Source organism: Notechis scutatus, chromosome 1, assembly GCF_049901735.1.
Source record: "Notechis scutatus isolate UNSWTSFEM ecotype Mainland chromosome 1, rNotScu1.2, whole genome shotgun sequence".
NCBI lineage: Eukaryota > Metazoa > Chordata > Lepidosauria > Squamata > Elapidae > Notechis > Notechis scutatus.
In genome coordinates this window covers 63,230,386-63,256,432 of record NC_142009.1, presented here as the reverse complement: position 1 = coordinate 63,256,432, position 26,047 = coordinate 63,230,386, and the positions used below count along the sequence as shown (strand labels likewise).

Here is a 26,047-nt window from a genome sequence, read left to right as displayed (position 1 = left end):
GCAACTATCAGTTTTAGCAAAATTCATATAAAATTAAAGCAATCCATATCGGTTCAAGACATCCTGTGTAATATTAACAGCAGTCACTGGGTGGATTTAAGAATGCTGTGGAATGTCATCCCTACCATAAATTCTGGTTTACATATTAGATCCAGGATTGTTTATATTAAGGTTAAACCAAACAAACCACATTCTGCTTTTACTATGTGTGAAATTTGTCTACGGTTGAGCACTCCTGTCAAAGCTTCTCTGTTTTTACTATCTCTGTTTTTACTACAGCATCACTCTCTCTTTTATCTATCATGCTCTTTCATACTCTTCTTGAAATCACTCCCACAGTTCTTACCATAGAGAAAAACACAGGAATGGATCCTTAATGAACTCCATAAGTATGCACTTTCAGCCTGATTTGTGTGATCTGATACGAACATTTCTTGAACTTCAACCATTCACTCATACATGCTTGCCTATCATCTTTTTGGGGGCTCATCCACGTGTCCTGCTTGCTCTGGTGCAAGGACAGCCCACTAACTATTTCTCAAGACCAGAGTATATGATGTTGTCTTCAACTTGCCTCAGTCTATCCTGAACAGAGTCTCCATCTGAATGGTGTAAAGCTGCTATATTTGATTGTTGTTTACAAGTTCATCAATGAACCCTGACACTTGGATCTTTCTTTTTAACCAGGCGAACTTGAAAAAACCTGCCTGTTTCCCTTTGTAGTTCAAGTTAAAGGAAGAAAATAAAACTGTTCCTTATTTCTAAGACCAAAAACTAACGCATAACAATGCACATGCCACTGATCAGGTTTCAGGGCATTACAGCTGAAATCTCTCTGAATTGTTTTGTTTTCACATTGGCTGTATTTGTGCATCCTGCTTGGCCACTGAATTATAAACTAAATACAGGAGAATGGTTCACACAATACATCAAACAAAGTTGTCCCATCTCTCTTGAACTTCCCTTATTTATTCTTTAACTCTAAATGCAAACTTGCGGAGATTGGCATGCTCCAGGTCCTTGTCCCACCTGTTCTTTCTGCCTAACAAAAAGATTCAGGTCTTCTTTTTTGACCTGTCTGAGTTGGAACTCCCTCTGACTTTACATTTATTCCCTGGATGGGCAGGGGATCGGGTATATTTACAGAGAATCAGAGTTGGAAGGGTCCTTGTAGGTCATCTAGTCCACCCCCACCATACACCATTTCTGTCAAATGGCAGTCCAATCTCTTCTTGAAAGTCTCAAGTGCACAAGAAATTCCTTGTGAAAGGGACTCTGGTTTGTAAATGTATAAGCACTCGAATTGGGTTCTGGCGGGTGTGGGGGGAAGGGGGTTGACTTTGAAGAAAACTAGGGAAATCCAAAAGGAAAAGCGCTCTCTTCTAAATCCCTGGAAATAGTTCTGTGGCGAATTCCTCGATTCGCTGGGGGGGCAGGAGACCCCAGATTGCTATTACTCCTCCCCCTCCATTCCTTTGCATTGCAAGGCAACAGCCAAACCCTTTCCCTCCGCTACGTTCTTAGAGGCTCCGCGGCGTCTTCATCCGGGGTCTTTGCGCCCTCCCCTCACCTGCGGGCCCTTGACTACCAAAGCGCGTCGGCGGGGTTCGCCCTCGACCGGCGTCTTCGCCTGGCGGTCTGGAAAGGCGACCTTCGCTCCAGGCGGGAGACGGAGAGCGGGGACGATTCTCGAGTTGCGCGGGAAAAGAACGGAGAGAAGACCCAAGTCGGAAAAAAAAAATCTCCCCAACTTTTTCGACCGTAGCTAGATTCTCTCTCTCGGTTTATTTAAACCCTGCGGACCAAAGGTGGAATCCAGGCAAATGGGAGGAATTGCCCCGTCTTCAAGTGTGCGTTAAAGTGAACCAGCGCGGTCAGCTGGTTAGATGCGGGAAAAGTTTTCTTTTTGAATCTTGGCCCAGGCATGAAATTCAGTGAATAACTTTGGACGAGGGAAGGCACGAAACAAACGCCCGGCCGAATCCTCCTCCCTGCTATTTGAAAGCGAATAAATTCTGTTGCTATAGAGAAGAATCGGCTCGCTTTCCCCGTGCATTGCTGCAAGTGCTTGTTACTATTTACTGGATTTTCTTTTGCTTAGTGAGACGGATGGGTTGCTCTATTCTCACTTTCCTCCTGGGAGTATTCAAAATGTTTAGCTCAATTTTTTTTTTCAAAAAGATTTCTCTCGCTTTTTTTGAAGTTACTCTATTAAAACCTCTTAATGAATAATAGAACCTCTTGAAATATTGGAAAGACGTGTAATGTGCCTAAAATGTAATTTTAACCACACACAGTCGCCAACTTTATGCGCTTGGTGGTGGTGCTTGAACAAAATCCTCATGTCCAGATTCTTCCGTTCCTGCAGGAAGGTCATTCTAGTTGGCCCCAGAAGGCAGCAAAGAGGTTATTTATTCTATGTAATGCCTGCAAACTTCTTGATTTTCAAAACAGATCACACATACTTCTGTCTACATTTTAAACTACTGTAGTAGTCAGTTCATGTGGTTAATTTATGCCTCAGTGTTGTGTGAACCAAAATAATTGGGTTAACTTAACTGTAAGTTAGGGTTGAGTTGATTCTGGATAGATGGATCCTACAAACAGCCATCAATCCTTCCAAGTAGTTTTTGTCATTTAAAACTGATAAATACTTAATTTGTTTCTGCAATTTTATATTAGAGAAAGCTTTATGTTTAGGTTTAAAGTTCCCTGAACGTTGGCTAGAGCCAACTTGGATTAAATTATCTCTATAACCTTTGAGGTGGGATATTTCTTATGGATGTCAATAATACTTGCAAAGTAGAGGAAATATTTGCGGACTGTCAACTTAAATTTTCTGTTCATATGACTTTGATTTGTTTGTTTTAGGATATGAGCTTCTAGAAGAACTGTTGACTTATGATGACATCTTTTTGGATTTTTTTAATGCTTTCCTGGCTCTGCCTGTGAGTAGAATTCACTACTTTGCCTGATGCTCTCTGGGCTTAGAATATTGTTTTTGGTCAAAAAAAACACCTGAGCTAGGTAGGAAATATCTTTATTAGAATTAATCAAAATATCCTCTAACAGTGAACAAATCTCTGTGGTTGGGCTCTGTGTTACATAATAGAAATAGACAAGAAAAAGGGAAATATATCTATTGATTCTTTTATTTTTAAAATAATGACATCCCCCCTGAAAAAACAATAACAATACATACACTGACAAAGAAAGAAAAGACACATAATGCTTTTTAAAAAGTGAAAAAATACAACAAAAGAGAAAAAAGTATTAAATCATTGTAATAGGAGTTGTATCTATACCTGATTGTCTAATACGATTATTAGCAATAAGTTTTCAATCTGTTGGGTAAATGGGGCCAGACATCTACTTTTCCAATGTTGCAGTATTGTTTGTTTGCTTGCTTTGGCCATAATGGCACAGAGGGTCCATTTATGTTGTCCAGATGTCAAATTCGAAATGCTAGGAATATAGTTCAAAAAAGATTATCATCTGACTATTTTATTTTTTGTTGTACAATTATATTTATTGCACTTTGTCGCAAAACCTAGTAAGTGTAAGAATTGTAAAAATATGTTTTAAGGAAGCGTTATCCTCATTACATCTCTAACAAAATGCTGTTTTTTACAGTCCATTTCTATACAAGTGTAACAGTGTTGAATAAACTATAAATATTTTTTTTGTATAAGCCATAATTTAAAATCCATCGATATTGTTTCTATAGAAGTTAGAATACTTTCCCATTGCCTCTAGGCATTATGGGAACTTCTAATTCTTCCACTCATTTTGTTTGTTTTTTTATAAAATTAATTGGCTGTCCATCTTACCTCAGGGTATTTCTTAGTATCTGCATATTCAATTGATTTATTGATAACATTGATTAAAAAATGAATAGTAGATTGTTTTAGTTTTAAAGAATTTTTCAAGTTTTTCTAATATCTCAGGTGTCTCAGAAGTTGAAAATGCTGTTTGTCCAAGCAAAGTTGTTAACAAATTTTGTGACTGTAAATATTGCCATTAGGTTATATCTAATAGAAGATATTATCTTTTAACACAGAGCATTGTTTACAATTCATCTTTTTCATCTCCCTTATTAATTGCATATTTGTGAAGACATTCTCGGAAACAAAGAACAGAAATTTTCTAAACAAAGAAATTATTTTCTGAAAACATTTTCCAGCTATATAAACTGGAATTCCTCTCAAACTATAAATTAATCTAGGAATAATACTCATTTTGAGACCTGTTCACCTTTCAAGGAAAAACCTTATTTAATGATGTAGGCACGATGTTAGAACAGTTGTGGCAACATTGACATCTTTTTTCTCGCCCTCTTCTCCTCTACCCATTTTGTGATAAATGATTGGGCTTAATAAGGGCACTGAATGCTGTGAATTGTTGGAATAGATATGTAATTTTTAAAACATTCATTTTATTATTAATTTGCCACCCATCAGAGATGACTCTGAGAGTAATATTGGCTAGACTAGAAATGATGTTATCATTAATGTTCTCTTGATTAGGAATTATCCAGAGTTCGGTATAAGATGGGCGGCTATATAAATGTTTTAAATAAATAAATAATATAGCACTACTGTGAAAGCCAGATTTATTCTTCCATTGAATGACCCATGGTATTGCTTTAAAAACAGCTGTGACTATATTCTCATTTGTCCTTGTCTTAGAACAGATAGCAGAATACTTTTTTTTCTACCGATCTTTGTTATCTGAAATTTGCCTTTCAGACTAATTTTTTAAAACTGTGTTTTACATAGGCTTTTCCTCTTAGACTGCAGTATGACCGACTTACAGGAAGGCTGCAGGAGCTAGATGGCTTCCTCTTGGAATCTCCCAGTCATTTGGCAGACGAAGCAAGTTCATCATGTTATGGAGCAACTGATGCAGAGAGAGAAAGGGCCCTAAGCTGGTTAGCTCAGGAGCGCTTTCTCCCGTTTCAAAGGTTGAGTACTAAACCTTTACACATGTCTTAGACTTCTGGGTCAGAGTCTCTGTTACTGACTTTCCATTGAGTTCTTAAGTCTCAGAGTGTTTGTGGATTAGTTGAAGTACCCTTTGTGTATGAGGACAAGTCTTTGCATACAACAAAAATGGAGTGAATAAGAAACCTTGAGATTGTTAAATATTATCGGGTAGGTAATCTACTTATTTTACTGATCAGTTGCTTCTCAGGAAAACAACAATGGCAGCTATTTATTTAGCCATAGCTTATTCAGAGCTTGAACAATAAAAATGACTGTAGTGTTGAAACTGAACACTCACTTAATGGGCAGCATTATTGGTTTCAGAAAAGTATTAAGACATTGCAACTCAAATCTTCGTTATAATTATTTATGCTATCTGAACATGACTAATCACAAGTTTCTCTGAAGCATCTGGGATGGAAAGGGAGGGAGCACAGTTGAATTTGAATAGAAATTCTCAGGACTACCTAAAATGCAGTCTGAATTTTGTAAAAGAGGACTTAGAAGGATGCCTCAGGACCCAGACTTTGCTTTGAATTGCTCTCTGTTTGAAACTTTCTTCACTGCCCATTTCTTGTTAGGACTGTCTATTATTTGGAATACAAATTAGCAAAGTTGCTAGTATGTCCTCTGGATGAGAACTACCCAGTGAATCGCTATGCCATTCGTGGTTACAGTCGTCAGTCTGATAGTACCGCCATTTCCAGCATCCCCAGCTTTCCATCAACAAATCAGGCATCACCTGGTATACGGAGGGATGACTTGCTCAGATGTCCTAGTCAAACACGTAGCACCCCAGCCTATCTAGGTAAGTCAACCTGTAAATTAACCCTATATCATCTATAGGGGATCTCGCCAACTTATCTAAATTACTTCCTAGGTTCTTTGCATGCATAGCACTATGGATAGCTTTGGACTAAAGATGCCTGATTGTCACACTCAGTGTTGTAGTCTGCCGGCTTGTGGAGCTGGCAGCAGAGTTGGACAGTGGGGAGGAACATGGGCCAGTTCTGGAGTCTGGGGAGGGCTCAGATGAGGGATCTGCATCCAACACAGAGATGGCTCCAGAGCCATCTGAGAGTTATGTGCTGACTCTGGAGCCACCAGAATCTGACATCAGTGAGGCAGAGGAACAGAGGGAGCCTGTTCCCAGTGCGCATTTGCGCAGAGCTGCTAGAAGGCAAGAACAGTTAAGACAAAAGGGGTGACTCGGGAGTAAGGCTTGGAGATGATTGGCTCTTCCCATAAGACATAAAGGAGGAGGAAAGGGAAATGAGCCTTTGCAGGAAGCAACTTTGTTTGTTCTGGTCAATTTAAAATCTGAAGCTCTGTGTTGACTTTGTGCTCCGTTTGGCCTTGTATAGCTAATTGGCAATTTAGTCATTGGCAGCATTTCAAGGGAGATAAAGGTGGGTGCTTATCAGCCTTATCCTGAAAGACTGTGGCAGACTTCTGTTGGACTATTCATAAACTGTTTGGGACTCATTACGGGTTGTGAATGCATATAATTCATAGCTGTTGAAATAAAAACAAAGGGTTTTTGGGAACAGCGTATGATTGTTACTGTCTCAGGAAGCCTTGGGCAGAACATTCAGCACTTAGGGTGTTTTTTTTTGTCCAAGCTTTCAGGCATATAAAATCAAACTTTAACCTTTTATTTATTTTCTCACTTTCTAAAAGCCACTTCTCTCATACTTACATACTCATACATATTTTCCTAACTGAAAGTGTAGATGGCCATGCTGTGTTTGAATTCCAAAAGAAAGGTGGGGAAAAGTCCACATGGAATGCTTTATTCCACATGAAGGGGGCCAGTTCCTAGCCACATTTATACTCTCCAAAAAGGTATAGCCAACACCCAAACTTCACTGGTCCTACCTTGGTCCTTTCTCTGCTGGTCAGACCTTGGTACTTTTTAGTACTTCAGTGTCATTGCTTCATTCACTTCATATGGGAAGATCAATTCTTTGGGAAACTACAGCCTTTGACTTTGAAATCTTTATAGTGATACTTTTCCACATGCTGCATACACAGAAGTCTTCCTGAGCAAGCATCTTTGACCTGAGCTGAGAGAATTCAACTCTCTCTTACTCCATCTTTCATACATGTCCATTCACAGACACAGTTATGATTATGGCATTATGTACTAATTAAAAATATACATGTGTGTGTGTGTTTGTTTGCATGCATGCATGCATGCCAAGGCACACAGAATGGTGTTGCTTTCCCACTGAAGTGGTACCTATTTATCTACCAGTACTTGCATTTGCATGCATTCGAACTGCCAGGTAGGCAGAAGCTGGGGCAAGTTACAGGAGCTCACCCCATCATATGATTCTTAGGACTTGAACATCCAACCTTCTGGTTGACAAGTCTGGCATCTTAACCGCTAGGTCATTGTACCCCCAATTAAAATGTATTGTTCTTATTGTACTGATACCTGGTTAATTAATAAATGTTAACATTCTAATATGAATACCACTTTTTCGGAGTAGGAATGATTGTATCATGTGTCAGAACACCAAGTTAACTGAAGCCAATGGGGTGATAATGTGCTTTCAACCTTATTGTTTGTAGTAGCTCAAATCCTGAAGAAACTGGAAAATGGAGAAAATGATGCAGTAGAGGCTGGGGGCTATTTAGTTTATTGTTGATAGTTCATAACTAGTTAAAGAGTTGGACAATGAGTTGCGAAATGGCTTATTCTAATTAAAAACTAAAAGTTATACTTCAGCTAGTTCAAGATATTTTGCTAAAATGTAATGGGAATCTATTAAGTAAGCAAAGTTTCCTTAATACAAGAAGAATGCAGATTTCTTCACTATTACTTTCAATGCAAAATATGATTTAAGTAATTGTAAGACATTCCAAAACATATTTTGGGAGAACATGGAAAGCTGCAAGTTTCAACTTTTCTACCATCTCATTCATTTATTACATTCCTTTCTAATTTATACAAGTTATCCAATAATTTACTGTTAAAGGAATTTGGAGACTCTGATCCTTTATCCTTTCCTGCAGGCCGTTTTACAAAATCATCTGGCGAAATGTCCCTTGATGTTTTCTTGGAGCTCTCTGATATTTTGAGCTTTGGCCAATCCCAATTTGAAGAACATCCAAGCAGATTCCAGCACTCAAGACTCAGACCAGACACCGGTATAGAAAAGAGAAATGGTGAGAATTCTATAGCAAGTTTGAAAGTATTGGGGGCTCTTCTTAAAACAGAGACCATGTTGCCATGGAAAATGGGCAGCCAGATGCTATTGTGTTCACAGCCAGATTATGGGCTTCCCATTTAGAGGAAAAGAATACAGATCTAGATAACTCTCAAGTCTGATTCAGTAAGTTTATTCTCATTTTATTAAGGTCCAGAATTGAGTGCTCCCAGAATGCAGTAATAATATGTTCTAAAGAAAGCAGTTATCGTGATAGGATTTGTATTTTGAGGTATTGCTGATACCTCAATGTGTTTTCCTGAGAGACACTGAGGAATCAGCAGTCTTTCAAACAATTGTACATTACAATAGTAAGTTATTCCTATGAAAGAAATATATTAAGAATGTTTGGTCAAATAGAATGAATTAGGATCAAATACCAAAATAAATCCATGAAGGAAGTTAATGACTGTAAAGAAAGTCATGGTTGGATGAAGTTGTTGATGAAATCCTCCAAAACAGAGAGGTGAGAAGTTTAAAGAACAAAAGACAATGTATGATTTGGACTTAATAGAATAAAGGATGGACTGGAAGTATAGGAGGAGAGAGATTTAGTGAATTGTGTTGGGGTAAATTAGTTTTAGTTTTGTTTTTCTAATCCCATGCCTTTAATTTGTTTGTCTTACTGTTTCTTATTGCTGTGGTGTTCATTGCAGTCTTATCCTTAGAACATAAAGGGCATTATATGTATATATGCTTCCAAATACATAAGCATAACGTTGTGGGAGGGCCAATGTATTGCTTGACATCATAACTCCCAAAGTCTGCAAAGTCATTTTCAATTGTATAAAAATCAGGCTGATCTTCTACCTCTTTGTAAAGAACGGGGGTTTCTTTTTCCTTTTTGTAGCTCAAATATTTGATCTTGGTTTTAATATGTGTCTGTATTGTAGGAAGTAGTTGGACAAATGCTGGTGAACAAGTGATATCTTCAGTTCATCTGTGCAAAACTGAACCTAATCAAGAGGCCATTGAGGTTCATAACACTTGGTGAGTCTGATTGCTAAGGATGCCATGATAACATACTTACATTTTCTTATCTCATGATTGCTACTTAAAATTTAATAAATGTGAATGTGGTCATGATAAATAGTTCTACGACTCATCTTTTTTAAGACTGCTAAATGATTTTAAAAGTATTGATTTTGCTATGTAACTAGAAATAACAGACTGCTACCTTTTGGTTTATGTTTATATTTGGTTTATATTTATCTAACTTTACTAATATGCTCTCAAAATCGATGTAATTGGTGACTTTGATGGGAGACAATGTTCAGCCTTTTTCAGCATCAGTATCATGGGTCTAGAATAATATTCTGTTGAGAATATTATTTTCTCAGGCTAAGCATCAATTTTCTGTTTTGTAGGAAATTATCTCTGCCTATCTATCATCTGTCTGCCTGCCTGCCTGCCTGCCTATCTCTCTCTGATCTATCTATATCTATCTATCTATCTATCTATCTATCTATCTATCTATCTATCTATCTATCATCTATCTATCTATCTATCTATCTATCTATCTATCTATCTATCTATCTATCTATCTATCTATCTATCTATCTCTATCTCCAGATCTATCTATCTATCTGTCTGTCTGTCTGTCTGTCTATCTGTCTATCTATCTCATTTATTAATTGCCCATGTTGGAAAACATAGCTACCCATCTTTGAGACAAGATTGGATGGCTCCCAATAAAATCATTTTAAAAACCATAAAACATAATTAAAACATAAAACATTATAAAACAATAAAAACAAACACCTGGCACCAATCCATGCAAACGTATCATTGTCTAATGTACCAACTCTTGGGGGAAGTCCGTAAGGCTTTACCAAAGGATAAAAAAGTGGAGGAGTGATGAACTTCAGGGGGCAGGATGTTCCATTGGGCAGAGGCTGTCACGGAAAAGGCACACTTCCTAGCCCTCATTAGATGAAAATATTTGGAAGAGGGAACTAGGAGTGTGCCCATCCTATCTTCCCTGGTAGGACAGGTAGATGTCCTTAGGGAAAGGTTGCCCCACAAGTGGCCTGACTCTGAGCCATATAGAGCTTTTTAAAATCATGACCAGTACTTTGGACTACACCCAGAAATTAACTGGAAGCCCATGCAGCTCCGGCAACAGCAGCGTTACATGAGGTGTTGCCATTACTATGTGTGCACTCACTCCCACATTCTGGAACCGTTGAAATTTCCAGATGGTCTTCGAAGGCAGCCCCAGATAGAGCATGTTGCAGTCATCCAAGGGAGATGACCAAGGCCTGAGTGACTGTGAGCATGCCCTCCCAATCCATCAAAGGGTACAACTGGTGCACCAGATGAATCTGAGCAAAGGACCCCCTAAGCTATGGCTGTTACCTGCTCCTAGAGCAGAAGCTATGAATCCAGGAGCATGCTCAAATTGTTCAGGGAAGTGCCACCAAAGAGAAAAAAACAATAATAATTTGGTCCTGAGTGGGGGAGGGGGGCAAAGAACCTTAGCCACTCCATTGCGCCAGAGTTGAATCATGACGTCGTGCTGCTGGTCCATAGAAACAGTGATAGGTCATAATTATAATCTGCAAAAAAAAGGTTATCCCTGTCAGTTATGTATTTTTGCCTTCCTGATTCATATTTTCCTCTAGTAATTATAAGAAGCCACCCTCAGGACGCCGGCAGGTTTTGCAATTTGACCTGACAGAAACAAGTATTTCAAAAGAAGAGCAACAGTGTTTTCCTTCTGGTTCTGGAAGTGCTGCTTTGCAGCAACTTAAAGAAGACGTCCTAGGAACTGTGGGTAATATTGTTTTCTGCTGAAACACTTAACTGAATAGACTTTTACTTTAAATGTTTTCTGTGCTTTTGAGAGTTCTTTACTTTCCAGGGAGTGGACATAACACCTTGTAGCAGATAACTGTATACAATGCTTTATTGTGGCACACATCTTTCCTAACAACAGGCAATTGCTCTGGATTAACTCCAACCTCCTAGGCCTTGAAAGTTGATGTATCCATATGAATACGTCTTTAATACTCAGTTTTTAAAGCATTCTTGGTCCAATCCACCTCATGAAGTTGTTGTTCTGTGGAAAATAGGAGGAGGAAACAGTATTACATATTTTTGCCACCTTGAGTTATTTATAAAAACTAATAAAAGGTAGGATAAAAATAAATAAATAACAGCACCAAAAGAGGTTTTTAAAAGCATGTTTAAGCTATTCTGCCTATCTTCAGTTACGTACTGTAGCAGTTGAGATTTCCTTTCTTCAGGTACTTCCATTCACATTGGGGTTTTTTTATCCCTTCCTCTATTTTTTACAATGCAGAGAGCTGGCATGGAGGACTTTATGGAATTCCTCCATAACACATTAGGAAGCCACCTGTTAAACTTCTGGATTGATTGTGAAGATATCATGGATTGCACCAGGCACTTGGAGGCCACAGTTTCACTACAGGAAACACAGCTGTTCTTCTCCAGTGCCTTTCGGTGAGAATGCCATTCTAGTATATTTCTCAAACTAATAGTGATGGCTAATGTTAATCACGGACGTAAGGAAAGATCTATTAGTGGCAGCAGAAATATCAGTTATGTCAACGATCAATAATCACTTAAGGCCATCCACACGTGGTTGGAAAAAATGATAAAAAAGCATATAGACTTGAAACCAGAGATATTTTTATTGGGAATTTTACCTGAAATATATAGTAAAGAATTGAAATATATAGTAAAGAATTGAAATACCTGATTGTAAATGTATTAACAGCGGCTAGGATTGTATTTGCCAAAAACTGGAAAAATGAGAAAAAATGAGAAAATACCATTACAGGAGGAAATTATTAAGAAAATATTGGAATGTGCTGAAATAAGTAGATTGACATTTGAAATCAGAGAACAAGATGATAAACAATTTTATAAAATTTGGGATCTATTCTATCAATGGTTAGACAATAAAACGTAATGAAATATGTAGATTCTTAGAAAATATAAAGATGTATTCTTTTATTATTATATCTACAAAATGATTGTAGGATAGATTTGAGATGATAATATGAACTGTCATAAAACAAATTAAGTAAAATATGGATTATTTTGTAAAACATGAATGAATAAAAGTATAGTCAAATGATTGATTAGCAATGATATTAATGTATTTAATATTTGATTGAAAATATGAGAATATATACAATGTAATTGTAATTGAAGACTACGAAATGGAAGCACAAAACAATTTGTAAATCAACCAACACACTGTATGTATATATATGGAAGATGGCTTGATGTTTTTATGTTTTGTTTGTCTATGTTTGTCTATGCTTATTGGTTTGTCTTAAAAACCAATAAAAATTATATATATATATATATATATATATATATATATATATATATATATATATATATATATATATATATATATATATATATATATATATATAGTATTCGGCTTGGTTCGGTATTTTCCCACGCATTGTAGTTCTTTTAAAGTTGTAGCAACGTTTCAGCAGAATCTCATCTGCCATCATCAGGCTATATATATATATATATATATATATATATATATATATATATATATATATATGTATGTATGTATATGTATATGTATATGTATATGTATATGTATATGTATGTATGTATGTATATGTATATGTATATGTATATATATATGTATATGTATATTATATTATATGTATATGTACACACACACACACTAAATAAAGAAAAAAAAATCACTTAAGGCCATGAAATGTGAGTGAAGATTCCTTTGAAATGTGAGAAGGGTGATGAAAAGCAGCAATAGCCTTAAACTGCCATGGATAAAAAAGAGAATTGTACCCTATATTGACAGAAGGAAACCTGTGGCTTAACAATTCCATTCTAACTGCAGTAAAGGTTCTTATTTAGCTGCAGTATCTCTCATGCTTGGGAGACTTTAGCTAAATCTGAGCCTAGCTTCCTAATTAAGCTATGCAAAGTAATGGGCTGAGATTTATTACTGGCTCCTAGTTTGGAGTGGTGGTGTTATGTGATAGCTCTTTTGATTTGAAATAAAGCGAAATAAGATCCCCATTAACTTTAGACACGTTTTATCTGATCAGAAATAGTAGATTAATGAGGGGAGTATTTAAATCATTTGAATTACTTCCAAAGATGCTAATGGAATGTTGGGGAGAGCGAGAGAGTGAAGGCATCATGGATCACACCTGTAGTTTTTCCGCAGAGCTAATTAAAGCTCATGGAGTTATAGTAATCACATAGATATGTATTTCTTGTAGTTTGCATATAATATATATTAATAGCATTTTTAAAAATGTCATTGTAATTGTAGTATTTTAAAGCATAATGAAATGGAATAAATAACTTAATTGAAAGCAATCTGTTTAATTTCCAACACTGGAATACTGCAACCAATTTTGATCACCATACTTCAAAAAAGATGCTGAGACTTTGGAAAAAGTTCAAAGAAGAGCAACTAAGATGATCAAAGGCCTGGAGACTAAAAATATGAAGAACTGCTGCAGGATCTGGATTTGGCTAGTCTAAGAAAAGAAGCATTAGGGGTGACGTGATAACAATATTCCAGTATTTGAGGGGCTGCCACAAAGAAAAAGGAGTCAAATTATTCTACAAAGTACCAGCGGGCAGGACAAGAAACAATGCTTGGAAATTAATCAAAGAGAGAAGCAACGTAGAATTAAGGAAAAGCTTCCTAAAAGTGAGAACAATTAACCAATGGAACAGCCTGCCTTCAGCTTGTGGGTGCTCCATCCATCACTGGAGGTTTTTAAGAAGAGACTAGACAGTCACTTATCTGAAATAGTATAGGTTCTCCTGCTTGAGCAGGGGGCTGGACTAGAAGACCTCCAAGGTCCCTTCCAACTCTATTCTACTCTAAGACATCTTTCTCAGTTCTCCTCAGGGATTACTTTTATCATGATAAAACTAATTAATTGACTAAAAACAAGAACCATGGGTTTTTATAAGCACTTGTTCTAGTTTCTACACAGAGGCCAGCACTATGAGTATCAATTAATTAATGCCTCCACCATTACTCTATTACTCCATTCTGGCCTTGCTGCAGCTCCTGGTTGTTGTGAAATAGCGAGAAGGCACAACGAGAAGAAATATTATTCCTTATCTCGGGTTCTATTGGTTTGAGCTTCTAAGAAGAGGATAGCCACAATCTGCATAATCTGGAGCTTACCTTTATATATATAATACAAAACATACAGCTTGTTTCTTTTATTCCTTGGGATATTTGAGAAGCCTGAAATATAGGGACAAATAATTTGGAGGAAATGGTGGAGGGTGAGGTGCTCTAACTGATCTTCATGACAACTACAGGACTTGTGGGATGTGAGGTTGTGGCAGATTCTTACCTTCTTTTAAGAGTAGAGGGAATAATCTTACAGGCTGTGCTATATATCAGAATGTAATGTGCAGTGCTAGTATCATGTATTAAATACTACCCATCCTCTTTATATATATATATATATATATATATATATATATATATATTTATATTTATATTTATATTTATATTTATATTTATATTTATACAGTAGCAAGCAGGGAAATATTCCAGTGCAAGTGGAGTTTATACTGCCCCTCTTCTTTTGGCAGGGATATTCAAGCCAAGTATAGGCTGGCCGTCCCTCCTGCTTTTCAAGTGAGTAATACAGCTGGAATGCAAGTCCCTTTGTCCAGGTTTTAGCTTAGGTAATCAGAAATCTAGCTAAGCCAGCTAAGAAAACAGAGCTCAGGGGTTTGTTCTTTACCTTCCTGCAGCCTTCCTGTGCAGAAATGTCTTGCATAATTGAATTGTAGGTTCCGTCCTGGGAGATTTTCTCCATGAATCGGAATAATCATGAAATCCTTCTATTGCCTAAGTTTCTTGGGAACGTCTTCCATCCTAGTACTTTGCTATATGGATATCAAAGGACTTGCTTTTCACTTTATAGGGACTCCTGACAATTATTAAAGGATTACAGTGGGAATCAATTTAATAGAGTGTTTAGAAGATAGTTAACAAGGTGTAGCTACTGTTTTCATTTTCTTTTTAATCTGGCATATTTAAGAAGATAAATATTAATCCCATGTTGTACTGTAATAGTAGATTAGGCTTACTTTTTAAATAGGTGAGGGTCCATCCAGGTTGTTCTGGATTCTTCTTTTTACAAAGTCGTATGTGCAGGATATTTTACTGCAGTAATTTCAAAAGTGGCAGCAATCACAACTCTGTGTGTGTGTCTGTGTGTAAAAAAATGGAACTTAGATTCTATTGTATGCATACTATATGTTTTCTCTTTGTCTCCAGGAACAGCTTGAGGAAAGTGTAGGGGAAGAGGAGACAGCTTTTGCTTCCTTGAGCAGGAAACAATATGATGCCTTAAGACGATTGCGTTCTTACTGGGTTCCCCGATTCCTAATTCACTATCAGAGAATCAGGCAGTTAAGGTTTGTGCTTGGATGGATCACTGTGCTTTTGGAGTTGGGCGATAGGCATAGATAAATAATATTGTTATGTCCTAAGTATAACATTTTAAAATGGCCTTAAATCATTGACTGTATAATACAGTGATCCCCAACCTTTTTTATGCCGCGGCCCGGTACCAGCATCAGCTGGGCGCCGCGGCCCGGTACCGGCGTCAGCTGGGCACCGCCATCTTTTTTTGATGAAAAAGTGCTTCCGGTGAGCTTTCTACCCGGAAAAGCTCACCGGAAGCACTTTTTCATCAAAAAAAGATGGCGGCGCCCAGCAAACCAGCGGCCCGGTAGGACTTGTTCCACGGACCGGTGGTTGGGGACCCCTGGTATAATACACAGTTGGTCCCATGTTTTGTTCTTGCTTACTCTGTGGTGGAATTTAGTAAAGATCCACCACCTCACTTGATTTTCTTCATTCAACCAAAATTATAAATATCGATTTTATCTAAAATACCTTGTCAGTTCAATTGAGTACTTTTACAGGTTTGAACCCTGTTCAGAGGTGCCTATTGAAGAGGAGCTTTCCTGGAGTGGCGGTTTCCCATTTTCTTTGCCTGTGCTTCCTGCTGTGGGTGACCAAAAGGACACGGTGAACTACATGAAAAGAAACAAAGACTGGAAAATGAGGTGAGCACCCGTCCATAAAGCAGAATTGCTATTTTGTTTTATTTTTGATACTGATGGTTATTTTATTGTAATCATGCATCCTAATGGCTTTCTTCCTCTTGAAGCTTAATCAATTAATTTATTATATTATTGTATATTAAATTTAAATTAGAGCCAGGGTGGCACAGTGGTTAGAACGCAGTACTGCAGGCTACTTCTGCTGACTGCCAGCTAATAGCAGATTGGCAGTTCGAATATCACCAGCTCTAAGTTGACTCAGACTTCCATCCTTCTGAGGTTGGTAAAATGAGGACCCAGATTGTTGGGGGAAATATGCTGACTCTGTAAACCACTTAGAAAGGGCTGTAAAGCACTGTGAAGTGGTATATAAATGCTATTGTAAACTGCCCTGAGAAGGCTGTAAAGCACCATGGGGCAGTATATAAGTCTAAATGCTATTGCTAAAAGAAAGAATCAACTAATTGCCCTTAACTGCTCAGAATCTGTAGTTAGTGTCTATATTTGTGTGTTTATTAAAATGATTTGGCGGTGGGGGTGTGCACATTACAAAGCTTTTGTTGTAAAATGATGCAGTTTATCCTTAAACATACTTCCCTGACGAAGTTCACTTGCTAATTTTGCACTGATCATTATTTCTTAGTGAAGCCTGCCTCACAAGGCTGATGCTGTGCAAAAAAACCCCAAAACACAGAGGGAGAAGTGCTATCTATGCTGCTTTGGGCAAATTTGGAATGTAAATATAATGAATACATAATAATGCTCAGTGCAAATGAAAATAATATCACAATGGCCAAATTCTTGGCAGAAAAACTTAACAGTATTCGGTAACTGACAAATGAAGAGCCTGCTCTGTCCTCTCCAATTGTTAGTAGAAATGCAGAGAGGAGGCTTTATAAACACTGTTTAAATTTATTTTACAATGCTGTGGCAGCTGTCAAGAAAATTTATGTTTCCCTAAACTTTGACAGTGGCATGATAGTTTCACTTGTAGCTGTTTCTTGTCAACCATTTCTCCCGGAGGAAAGTCAGTGTAGAAATAAACCAAGAAAGAAAGACTCTAGAGCAGGGGTATCTATCCTTGGCAACTTTAATTCTTGCAGAATTCAAGTCCTGTGCTGGCTGGGGAATTCTGGGAGTTGAAGTCCACAAATCTTTAAAGTTGTCAAGATTGGACATACCTGCTCAAGCAAGAGTGTCAAATTCGCGTTGTCATGGTGCTGTCACGTGACACATCATGACTTCCCCTTCCCTTTGCTAAACTAGGGGTGGGCATAGATGGTGTGTGATACATCCGGGCCCGTGGGCCACAAGTTTGACAGCCCTGCACTAGAGGATCAAGGTTGCTTCTATTGGGGAATGATAGCAAACTTTTTGGTTTTGACGAACCAGACTGGTAATTCTGCTTTACTCTAAAAAAAAAACAGGTTTTAGAATAGTTTAGGAAAATCTGGATGCTGTTCTGATCTCGTGTCCTCTATAGCAGAAACATCCTGGAAATTCAGTTTTGGTTTCATCATTTAGGAAAAGCAGAAAAGGAACTGGGTCAAACCGAACGTTGAGGTCCCTTAATGACTCCTTTGAAACCCTGACAACCATCCAGTTTCTTGAGGCATTGATGTGCGACCTGGGAGATGGGGATGGTTTCCTTCACTACTTGACTCGGTGAGTTTCCCAGCTGCTTTCAGTGTCCCACATTTCATTATGTTTTATTTACAACCCATAGGTGGATATTTTATTGTGAAAATCTTCTGAGAAAAGCATGATGCTTATGCTGATCAGCTGGCTTTTACACACCTTTTTTGTTTAGGCAGAAGTCCTACAGTTCACCTTATGCTGAAGTAGATATCCTTTATGTTACCTACCCAGGTTTGAAGATCCACAGAAGATTAATCATTTGTTGCTGTGGAAGAAGCTAAAATGTTATGAAAATGCCCAGGAGAACCAAGCAAGCCAATCTGAAGTACAAAATATAGCCTGGCAGATTTTTCATATGTTTCTCGCCACTTATACAGAATGCAATTCAGGTGAGCTATATTTAAAGTGCAAGTATGAAAGAATCCGATTTAATCAAATCAGCCCCTCATTGCAAAAAAGCCAACCAACCTGGAAAGAATCACTACCCAGAATGTAGGTGCTTGAATATGGGGGCAGATGTCTTTAGAATGTGAAATCTATGTTCTTAATGCCATGTCATCTAGTATTTTTGAAGTTGAGACAGAAAGAGAAACAGATAGATAGGCAACGTTGACTTAAACATGTGGTTCCTACAGTAGATTACAATAAAAAAATGAGTTTCAGTGATAGTGTGAGTGTTTTATGATTGGAGAAAGTAAGAGATATAATTCATTGTTGGAAGGATCTTTCTGTAGGTTAGTTACAGGATATCTTGGCAGTAGGGACTGATATTAGTTCTACAGTAATCGACTGTTATTCTTGGTAACCTTAATTCTGTCCCACTGATTAAATAGATTGTTAAGTGTTTGGAAACACCATTAAAGCCTACTGGGTAAACTGCTATAGTGTGAACCATACTATAGACATTGGTATCCTATTTAATAACAAACATTTTGCTCCCTTTTTTATTTTCAGCCTTTAATCAGATTTATTCATTTACTAAATATTTGTGGGCATTTGGCCTATGAACAAATTCTTTTGAAGGTGGAATCATCCTGTGCTCTGATTCTCCTTTGTCTACAGAGCTTAGTTCTAGTATGCTAGACTACATCCAGCATCTTGAGAGAATACTTTCCACTGGCAGTGGAGACTTGACATTTTCTGCTTTTCAACCCATGATTCAATATGTGCTGCCTATTCTGGGTGAGGCATGGCTCCATTACGTTCGCCATGAAGTCACAACTTTCCTTGAGTGAGTGCCAAGATGTCCTATTCTGAATTTTCTGAAAATTGTATGTATTTTGTGATGGTAGAAATTTCAAAGATTATGCACCTGCAACATTATACATTGAGTCTTTATGTAACATTGTGCAGACAATGGCCAAGTCCAAATGTTGTTTTTGCTATGTTAATGGAGATTTTAAGAGTTCTTTAATCGAACAAATTACATGAGACATGAAAAGAAAACTCATTACAAATAATTTGTGAACACTCCAATAACAACTTAAATACACTGTTCAAAAAAATAAAGGGAACACAAAAATAAGACATCCTAGATCTGAATGAATGAAATATTCTTATTAAATACTTTGTTCATTACATAGTTGAATGTGCTGACAACAAAATCACACAAAAATTATCAATGGAAATCAAATTTAGCAACCCATGGAGGTCTGGATTTGGAGTTACACTCAAAATTAAAGTGGAAAAAAACATTATAGGCTGATCCAACTTTGATGTAATGTCCTTAAAACAAGTCAAAATGAGGCTCAGTAGTGTGTGTGGCCTCCACGTGCCTGTATGACCTCCCTACAATGCCTGGGCATGCTCCTGATGAGATGGCAGATGGTCTCCTGAGGGATCTCCTCCCACACCTGGACTAAAGCTTCCCCAACTCCTGGACAGTCTGTGGTGCAACGTGGCATTGGTGAATGGAGCAAGACATGATGTCCCAGATGTGCTCAATTGGATTCAGGTCTGGGAAATGGGCGGGCCAGTCCATAGCATCAATGCCTTCGTCTTGCAGGAACTGCTGACACACTCCAGCCACATGAGGTCTAGCATGTGTCGTGTATTAGGAGGAACCCAGGGCCAACCGCACCAGCATATGGTCTCACAAGGGGTCTGAGGAGCTCATCTTGGTACCTAATGGCAGTCAGGCTACCTCTGGCGAGCACATGGAGGGCTGTGTGGCCCCCTAAAGAAATGCCACCCCACACCATTACTGACTCACTGCCAAACCGGTCATGCTGGAGGATGTTGCAGGCAGCAGAACATTCTCCACGGCGTCTCCAGACCCTGTCATGTCTGTCACATGTGCTCAGTGTGAACCTGCTTTCATCTGTGAAGAGCACAGGGCGCCAGTGGCGAATTTGCCAATCTTGGTGTTCTCTGGCAAATGCCAAATGTCCTGCACAGTGTTGGGCTGTAAGCACAACCCCCACCTGTGGACGTCGGGCCCTCATACCACCCTCATGGAGACTGTTTCTGACCGTTTGAGCAGCCACATGCACATTTGTGGCCCACTGGAAGTTATTTTGCAGGGCTCTGGCAGTGCTCCTCCTGTCCCTCCTTGCACAAAGGCCGAGGTAGAGGTCCTGATGCTGGGTTGTTGCCCTCCTACGGCCTCCTCCACGTCTCCTGATGTACTGGCCTGTCTCGTGGTAGCACCTCCATGCTCTGGACACTACGCTGACAGACACATCAGCTCGCATTGATGTGCTATCCTGGATGAGCTGCACTACCTGAGCCACTTGTGTGGGTTGTAGACTCCGTCTCAGGCTACCACTGGAGTGAAAGCACCTCCAGCATTCAAGTGACCAAACCATCAGCCAGAAAGCATAGGAACTGAGAAGTGGTCTGTGGTTACCACCTGCAGGACCACTCCTTTATTGGGGATGTCTTGCTAACTGCCTATGCTTTCCACCTGTTGCCTATTCCATTTGCACAACAGCTTGTGAAATTGATTGTCAATCAGTGTTGCTACCTAAGTGGACAGTTTGATTTCACAGAAGTGTGATTGACTTGGAGTTACATTGTGTTGTTTAAGTGTTCCCTTTATTTTTTTGAGCAGTGTATATTCTTAGCTATTTTTTTTCTTTCTTACAGATACTGTGTACCAATATCTCATTTGGATGTCCAAAATCCTGAAAGCAAAGACCATAGAAGCAATCAGGAAAGAACTGGGAGGTATTCAAAACCTTTGTGGAAATGAAAGGTTACTTTGGTAGCCGGGAGCCCATATGGTGGCATATCTTCAAATTATACTAAAGTTTTTAAATAGATTTTATATATTCTGGTTTATTGTATAGACTTACTTGAACATGTAATTTAACTCAGGAGGATTTCTATGGAGATGACCATAAGATTGTACTGTTACCTCAAAAGTACATCAGTTGTTGGAATTAATTTCTAAAGTATGAATAAGATGTTGAAGGAAGTGGACAGTTAGCAGTTAGATCCAAGTTTTGGAAGTTCAGGGGTTTGTTCTTTGCAATAACTCAATTATTACTACCTACAAAGTAGAAACTAAAGTACAAGAAACTATTATCATAATCCAGAATTTAATTTAATCCAGTTTTGACATGAGTTTTAATTTCTAACCCTCATGATTGTGGAGGAAAGGAATCTGCTAATGAAATTGGTTTTGACCTTGACTTCCAGAGTTGAAAGAATAGGGGTTACATACACCCCAGCTTCTGCCTCTGTGCCCAGACTGATTTCTCAGCCATGTTCTTTTTCGTCCTTTGCCTTCTGCTGCTCTTTTACCCTTTGCCAAATAATAAGTGACATTTAAAAGTTTTGAAGCCAGAATTCATTTTGCAGATTAAGTCATTGCATTTAGGACATTTGTATTATTTATTCTTAAACATGAATGTTTTCTTTGTACATCAATAATATTGTTTCATTCAGTGGCAATATTTTAACTGAATATTTGTATCTTTCTGTAAGAGGAAATTCTGTGAGAAGTGGTGTACTAGCCTGCCTTTATATCCCATTCTGCCTGCAGGATAAAGAAGCAGAAACCAAACACCTATGTTCATGGCTCAAAAGAAAGAGGGTTACACAGGAAAAGGGGTAAAAAGAAGGTGGTTTCCAAATCTCCCACAGGGGTGATTTCCAAATCTCCCAGCGTAAGCAGTACAGACCAGGGAAGTGGAGAAAAATCACTAGATCTTCAGGACTCACCCACCCCTCATAATGTGCCAGATTTTCTTAGCAACCCAGTTATCTTAAACGTGTACAAAAAGGCAGCTTGTAAAATGCAGAATATAGAGCTTCAGATGGTTTTAGGACTGCTACAGGAAGCGGAGGCCTGCTGGGAACTCCCAGAACATGAAAAACACCTGAATTGTGCAGTCAAATTTCTAGATATGTGGAACAAGCTGGGGGTTTTGAGATCCAGTATCCCCTTCCCCAAAGAACTGAAGAAAAAAATAAAGGAAGAAGTGGCCCAGGGAGAAATTACTGACGTCACCTGGAATGAAATCCAGATCTTATTACGTTCCCTGGTTGTTCCTACTTTTGAGCAGTTTTGGGATGAGATGAGTGAAGGGTTGAAGAAATATGGACTGGTGCCTTCTCAGATTCCAGAAGAACGCTGGTGCAAGCTAGAACCATTCCTAAATGTGATAGCTGGAAAAGTAGCTCTTAGACATATGAGGAACAGGGAAGCACAAGATGCATCAGCAGCCACAGCAAAACCTACAAGGGAAGACAAAGACTCTTTTTGGCAGTCTCTAGAAGAGGCTGCAGAAGGCTGGCCCACTGTGGAGATGCTCCATTTCATTAAACACCTCCAGGTATATGGCACACCTGTGCTGGAGAGTGGTTTGCATTTTCTACTGGAAGTGCAGAAATTTAAAAATGCTCATCACGACTGGCCTGACATGACTCTTCTGAAGAAAAAGGTTCTTGTCATACGTGACTGTTTCCTTGCTTCTCAGGTTGAGCCTCGGCTACAGGTAAGAGCTCACAACATCAGTGGTATTTTTATTCCCCAGGTGGTCTATTTAACAGGTTAGTTGGTCAGAATTGATTAGTAAAAATACAGGGAAACAAATTTAAAATAGTTTCTTTGTATTTTTGCTAATCATTTCTTATCACCAACCTGATATATGTATATAATTATCTCACTTCCATGTAAAAGTGTTCATACTATCTATGGCACGGGTGTCAAACTCATGGCGTCACGTTGCGATCACATGATGTTTAGTGATGTTTTCCCCATTTGCAGAGCTGGGAAGGGCCAGTTTAGTCCGCTGGCCGCCAGTTTGACACCCCTGATCTATGGTAAAGGACAAATTGTCTTGATTGCTACACTGTCAGTGTTAAAGAGAAATAACCATGGATGAACATTACGATCTTTAAAACATTCCACCAAGTTTGTTGGCAGAGAATATTTTCTTCAAAGGGTTCCAAAAGAAAATAAAGTTCTCCCAACAATTTCTTAAGAGCAGAGAATATTGTACGCCGATATAGAAAATACTTCATTGGAAAACAGATTTTATCATATCTTCCTTGGTATTTAATTGAAACAGGGGAAGCTATCCTAGAATTTAGGGTTGGCCTTAAAACAGATGTATTTACTAGACCTGTTAATGTTTGATATATTATACTTAACTGTTGGCTTGCAGGCTGCTCTGAGCAGTTAAAGCAGGGGTGGGCAAACTTTTTGGCTCGGGGCCGCATGGACTTTTAAAATTTGACAGACGGGCCGGGTCAGCACAAGATTTTTGGGAATCGCCCCCACCCTTTCTCCCCCTCTTCTCCTCCTTCCCCTCCCCTCGGAGGCCCCTGAGTCAGGAGTTGCTACAGCCGGCGCGGCTCCGCACGGCTCCAGTCCCGCATTGCCTTGGGAAGGGAAAGGCAAAAAGGAAGAGCCGCGGCGGTGCTTTGCAACAGCAGCAGCGGCACCGGAGGCTCAGGCTCAGCGGCTCTAGTTTTGCCTTTTCCTTCCCAAGGCAACGGGACTGGAGCCGCGCGAGGCTGCGCCGGCGCTAGCAACTCCTGACAGCCCCAGCTGGACACCTGAGCAGAGCCCGGGCGGAACTGCCTGTTGCTGCTGCCGGAGCACCACCGGGTCGCCTCCTCCAAGCAGCCCGCCCACTGGCTGGGCTTCCCCTCCGCCGTGCGGCTCAGGGCCAGGCGCGAGCACCCGCGAGTTAAAAGGAAGCCAAAAGTTGCTGGGAAGTTGCTCGGGTTTCCGGGGCTTCCAGGCTTAAACTTTGCACAGGCAAAGATTGCAGTCGGGAGCGTCTTCCCGCCGAGGAGCGGGAAGGGTTCCAGCGGGCGGCGGGCTGCTTGGAGGAGCGACCCGGCGGTGCTCGGGTTTCCCCTCCGCCCGCGCGGCTCGGGGCCAGGCGCGGCGCCCGAGAAAAAGGAAGCCGCAAGTTGCTGGGAAGTTGCTCGGGTGCTGGGAGCAGGCTTTTAAAGTTCCGCCCGAGCAGGACCGCCGAGCCGGAAACGGGGCACCAAGGCAGGGCAAGGCTCCACCAGCAGCGGCCTAGCTTTAGGTGGCTCCAAGCAGCCCGCTCCAAGCAGCCCGCCCGCCCGCCAGGCGGAACCCTCCCACTCCTCGGCCGGAAGACGCTCCCGCCTGCAAACTTTGCCTTTGCAAAGTTTAAGCCTGGAAGCCCCGGAAAAAAGGGGGGATCGGCGGGGACTCACCTTTGGAGAGGTCGCACTCGAAGGTGATTTCGAACTCCCAGCCGAGGCCTTTGCAAAGTTCTTCTTTTCTTTCCTACCCGAGAGCGCTCCGCACTGTTTTGCAGCTTTGGGGGCCACATGGTGCAGGGAAATACGCCACGGCCAGCGATTTTTTTTCAGGGGCGGGCGGATTGGACAGACCAACGGGCGGATGTGGCCCGCGGGCGTGTTTGCCCACCCCTGAGTTAAAGGAATGGAGGTAATATACTTTTTACAAATAACTGATAATCACATAAGTATCTGTGAAAGAAATTAGTATCACCGATATTGCCCAGGAGTCTGTAACAAAGCCAAAAGGGACAAGGAGTCAAAACAATAGCACCAAAAATTTCAGAGAAAATATACCAAGATGCACTGAGAAGCCTAACAATCTTACAATCAGTATTCCTGGAATTACCAAAGAAGCAATTCCAGAAATGCCACCATCTACCTCCCATCAGCTAAATTTAATTCAGCTTTTTATTTAGAGAATGTCCTGGCTGATCATTTACTGCTGCTTTTGTAATTCTAGCAGTGAAACCAGATTCCATCCCAACAGAGGGCAAAATTGCAGGAAAATAATAGACCATACAGTTGACCTCCAAATAATTATGTCTGTGTCTTACTGTGCGACTGGAGAGGGAAAGGAGCTATAGTTCCAGGAATAATCTTGTCATGAAGAATGCTAAATGTCTGTGGCTTGCCCTGCAGGTGGCTGTGGATAATAAGAGGCTGGGCAGAGCTATCCGGGCAGCTGAGCACGCCCTCCAGAAGGAGATTCCACCTCCAAGTTTATTTGACAGCCTGAAGGATTCAGTCTCCAGCATGCTAATGCCATATTGGGCTGCCTTTCAAAAACACTGGCTCAAGAGATCTGTGGCCAGTGCACAAAGAGTTCCAGGTAGGTCTGTTGTCATGTGGAAATCTAAGAAAAAAACATAAACACATAGGATTGTGCTGTCCCCTTTCTGAATAAACCATATTACAGTATGTTTAATTTAGTATTTGTCTCCCCATTTTCCTGCCAAAACTAAAGCATCACATTAACTTTAAAAACCATTATCGCGTATAACACGCACAGGCGTATAACACGCATCTTCATTTTAAGAGGAAATTTCAGGAAAAAAATTAAATTTCTAAATAAAAACTTTGAAGCAAAATAAGGGTAGCTCAGAACTTTTTTTTTATTAATATTATTACCACTTATAAGGTAAATCAGTGGTCCCCAACCTTTTTGTACCAGGGACCGGTTTCAAGCAGAAAATTTTTGCAAGGAGGGGGGGGGGGGAAGAGAAGAGAAGGAGGCTTCGCTCTCTCGGCTGCTCCACCATCCAAGGAAGAAACTGCTTCATAAGCGGGGGGGGGCTTTTCCTGTCGCCATAAGCTGCTCTGTCCTGTTGCCGTTTCACCCCACTCCCAGCTACATAAACGCTGCAGTGTCATTAGCTAATTCAGGCC

General features: G+C 39.7%; 2 protein-coding genes across 2 annotated transcripts in view; one reads left to right on the top strand and one right to left on the bottom strand.

Moving 5' to 3' along the window:
- LOC113420038 (uncharacterized) overlaps window positions 1–26,047 on the top strand; it is a 36,331-nt gene that overhangs the window by 3,773 nt on the left and 6,511 nt on the right. Inside the window, exons 2-17 of the mRNA XM_087965658.1 lie at window positions 2,872–2,948; window positions 4,779–4,963; window positions 5,567–5,793; window positions 8,007–8,159; window positions 9,094–9,190; window positions 10,825–10,972; window positions 11,505–11,665; window positions 14,798–14,843; window positions 15,492–15,631; window positions 16,145–16,288; window positions 17,810–17,950; window positions 18,155–18,312; window positions 18,986–19,154; window positions 21,011–21,091; window positions 21,912–22,866; window positions 25,301–25,490. Coding sequence (XP_087821784.1) covers window positions 2,872–2,948; window positions 4,779–4,963; window positions 5,567–5,793; window positions 8,007–8,159; window positions 9,094–9,190; window positions 10,825–10,972; window positions 11,505–11,665; window positions 14,798–14,843; window positions 15,492–15,631; window positions 16,145–16,288; window positions 17,810–17,950; window positions 18,155–18,312; window positions 18,986–19,154; window positions 21,011–21,091; window positions 21,912–22,866; window positions 25,301–25,490 — 3,072 coding nt within the window. The remainder of the gene's footprint in view (window positions 1–2,871; window positions 2,949–4,778; window positions 4,964–5,566; window positions 5,794–8,006; window positions 8,160–9,093; window positions 9,191–10,824; window positions 10,973–11,504; window positions 11,666–14,797; window positions 14,844–15,491; window positions 15,632–16,144; window positions 16,289–17,809; window positions 17,951–18,154; window positions 18,313–18,985; window positions 19,155–21,010; window positions 21,092–21,911; window positions 22,867–25,300; window positions 25,491–26,047) is intronic.
- The window catches only part of AARS2 (alanyl-tRNA synthetase 2, mitochondrial), a 32,469-nt gene continuing 31,797 nt past the window's right edge, over window positions 25,376–26,047 (bottom strand). The window contains exon 23 of the transcript XR_015749555.1: window positions 25,376–25,514. The gene's annotated coding sequence lies outside the window, so the exon portion shown is untranslated. The remainder of the gene's footprint in view (window positions 25,515–26,047) is intronic.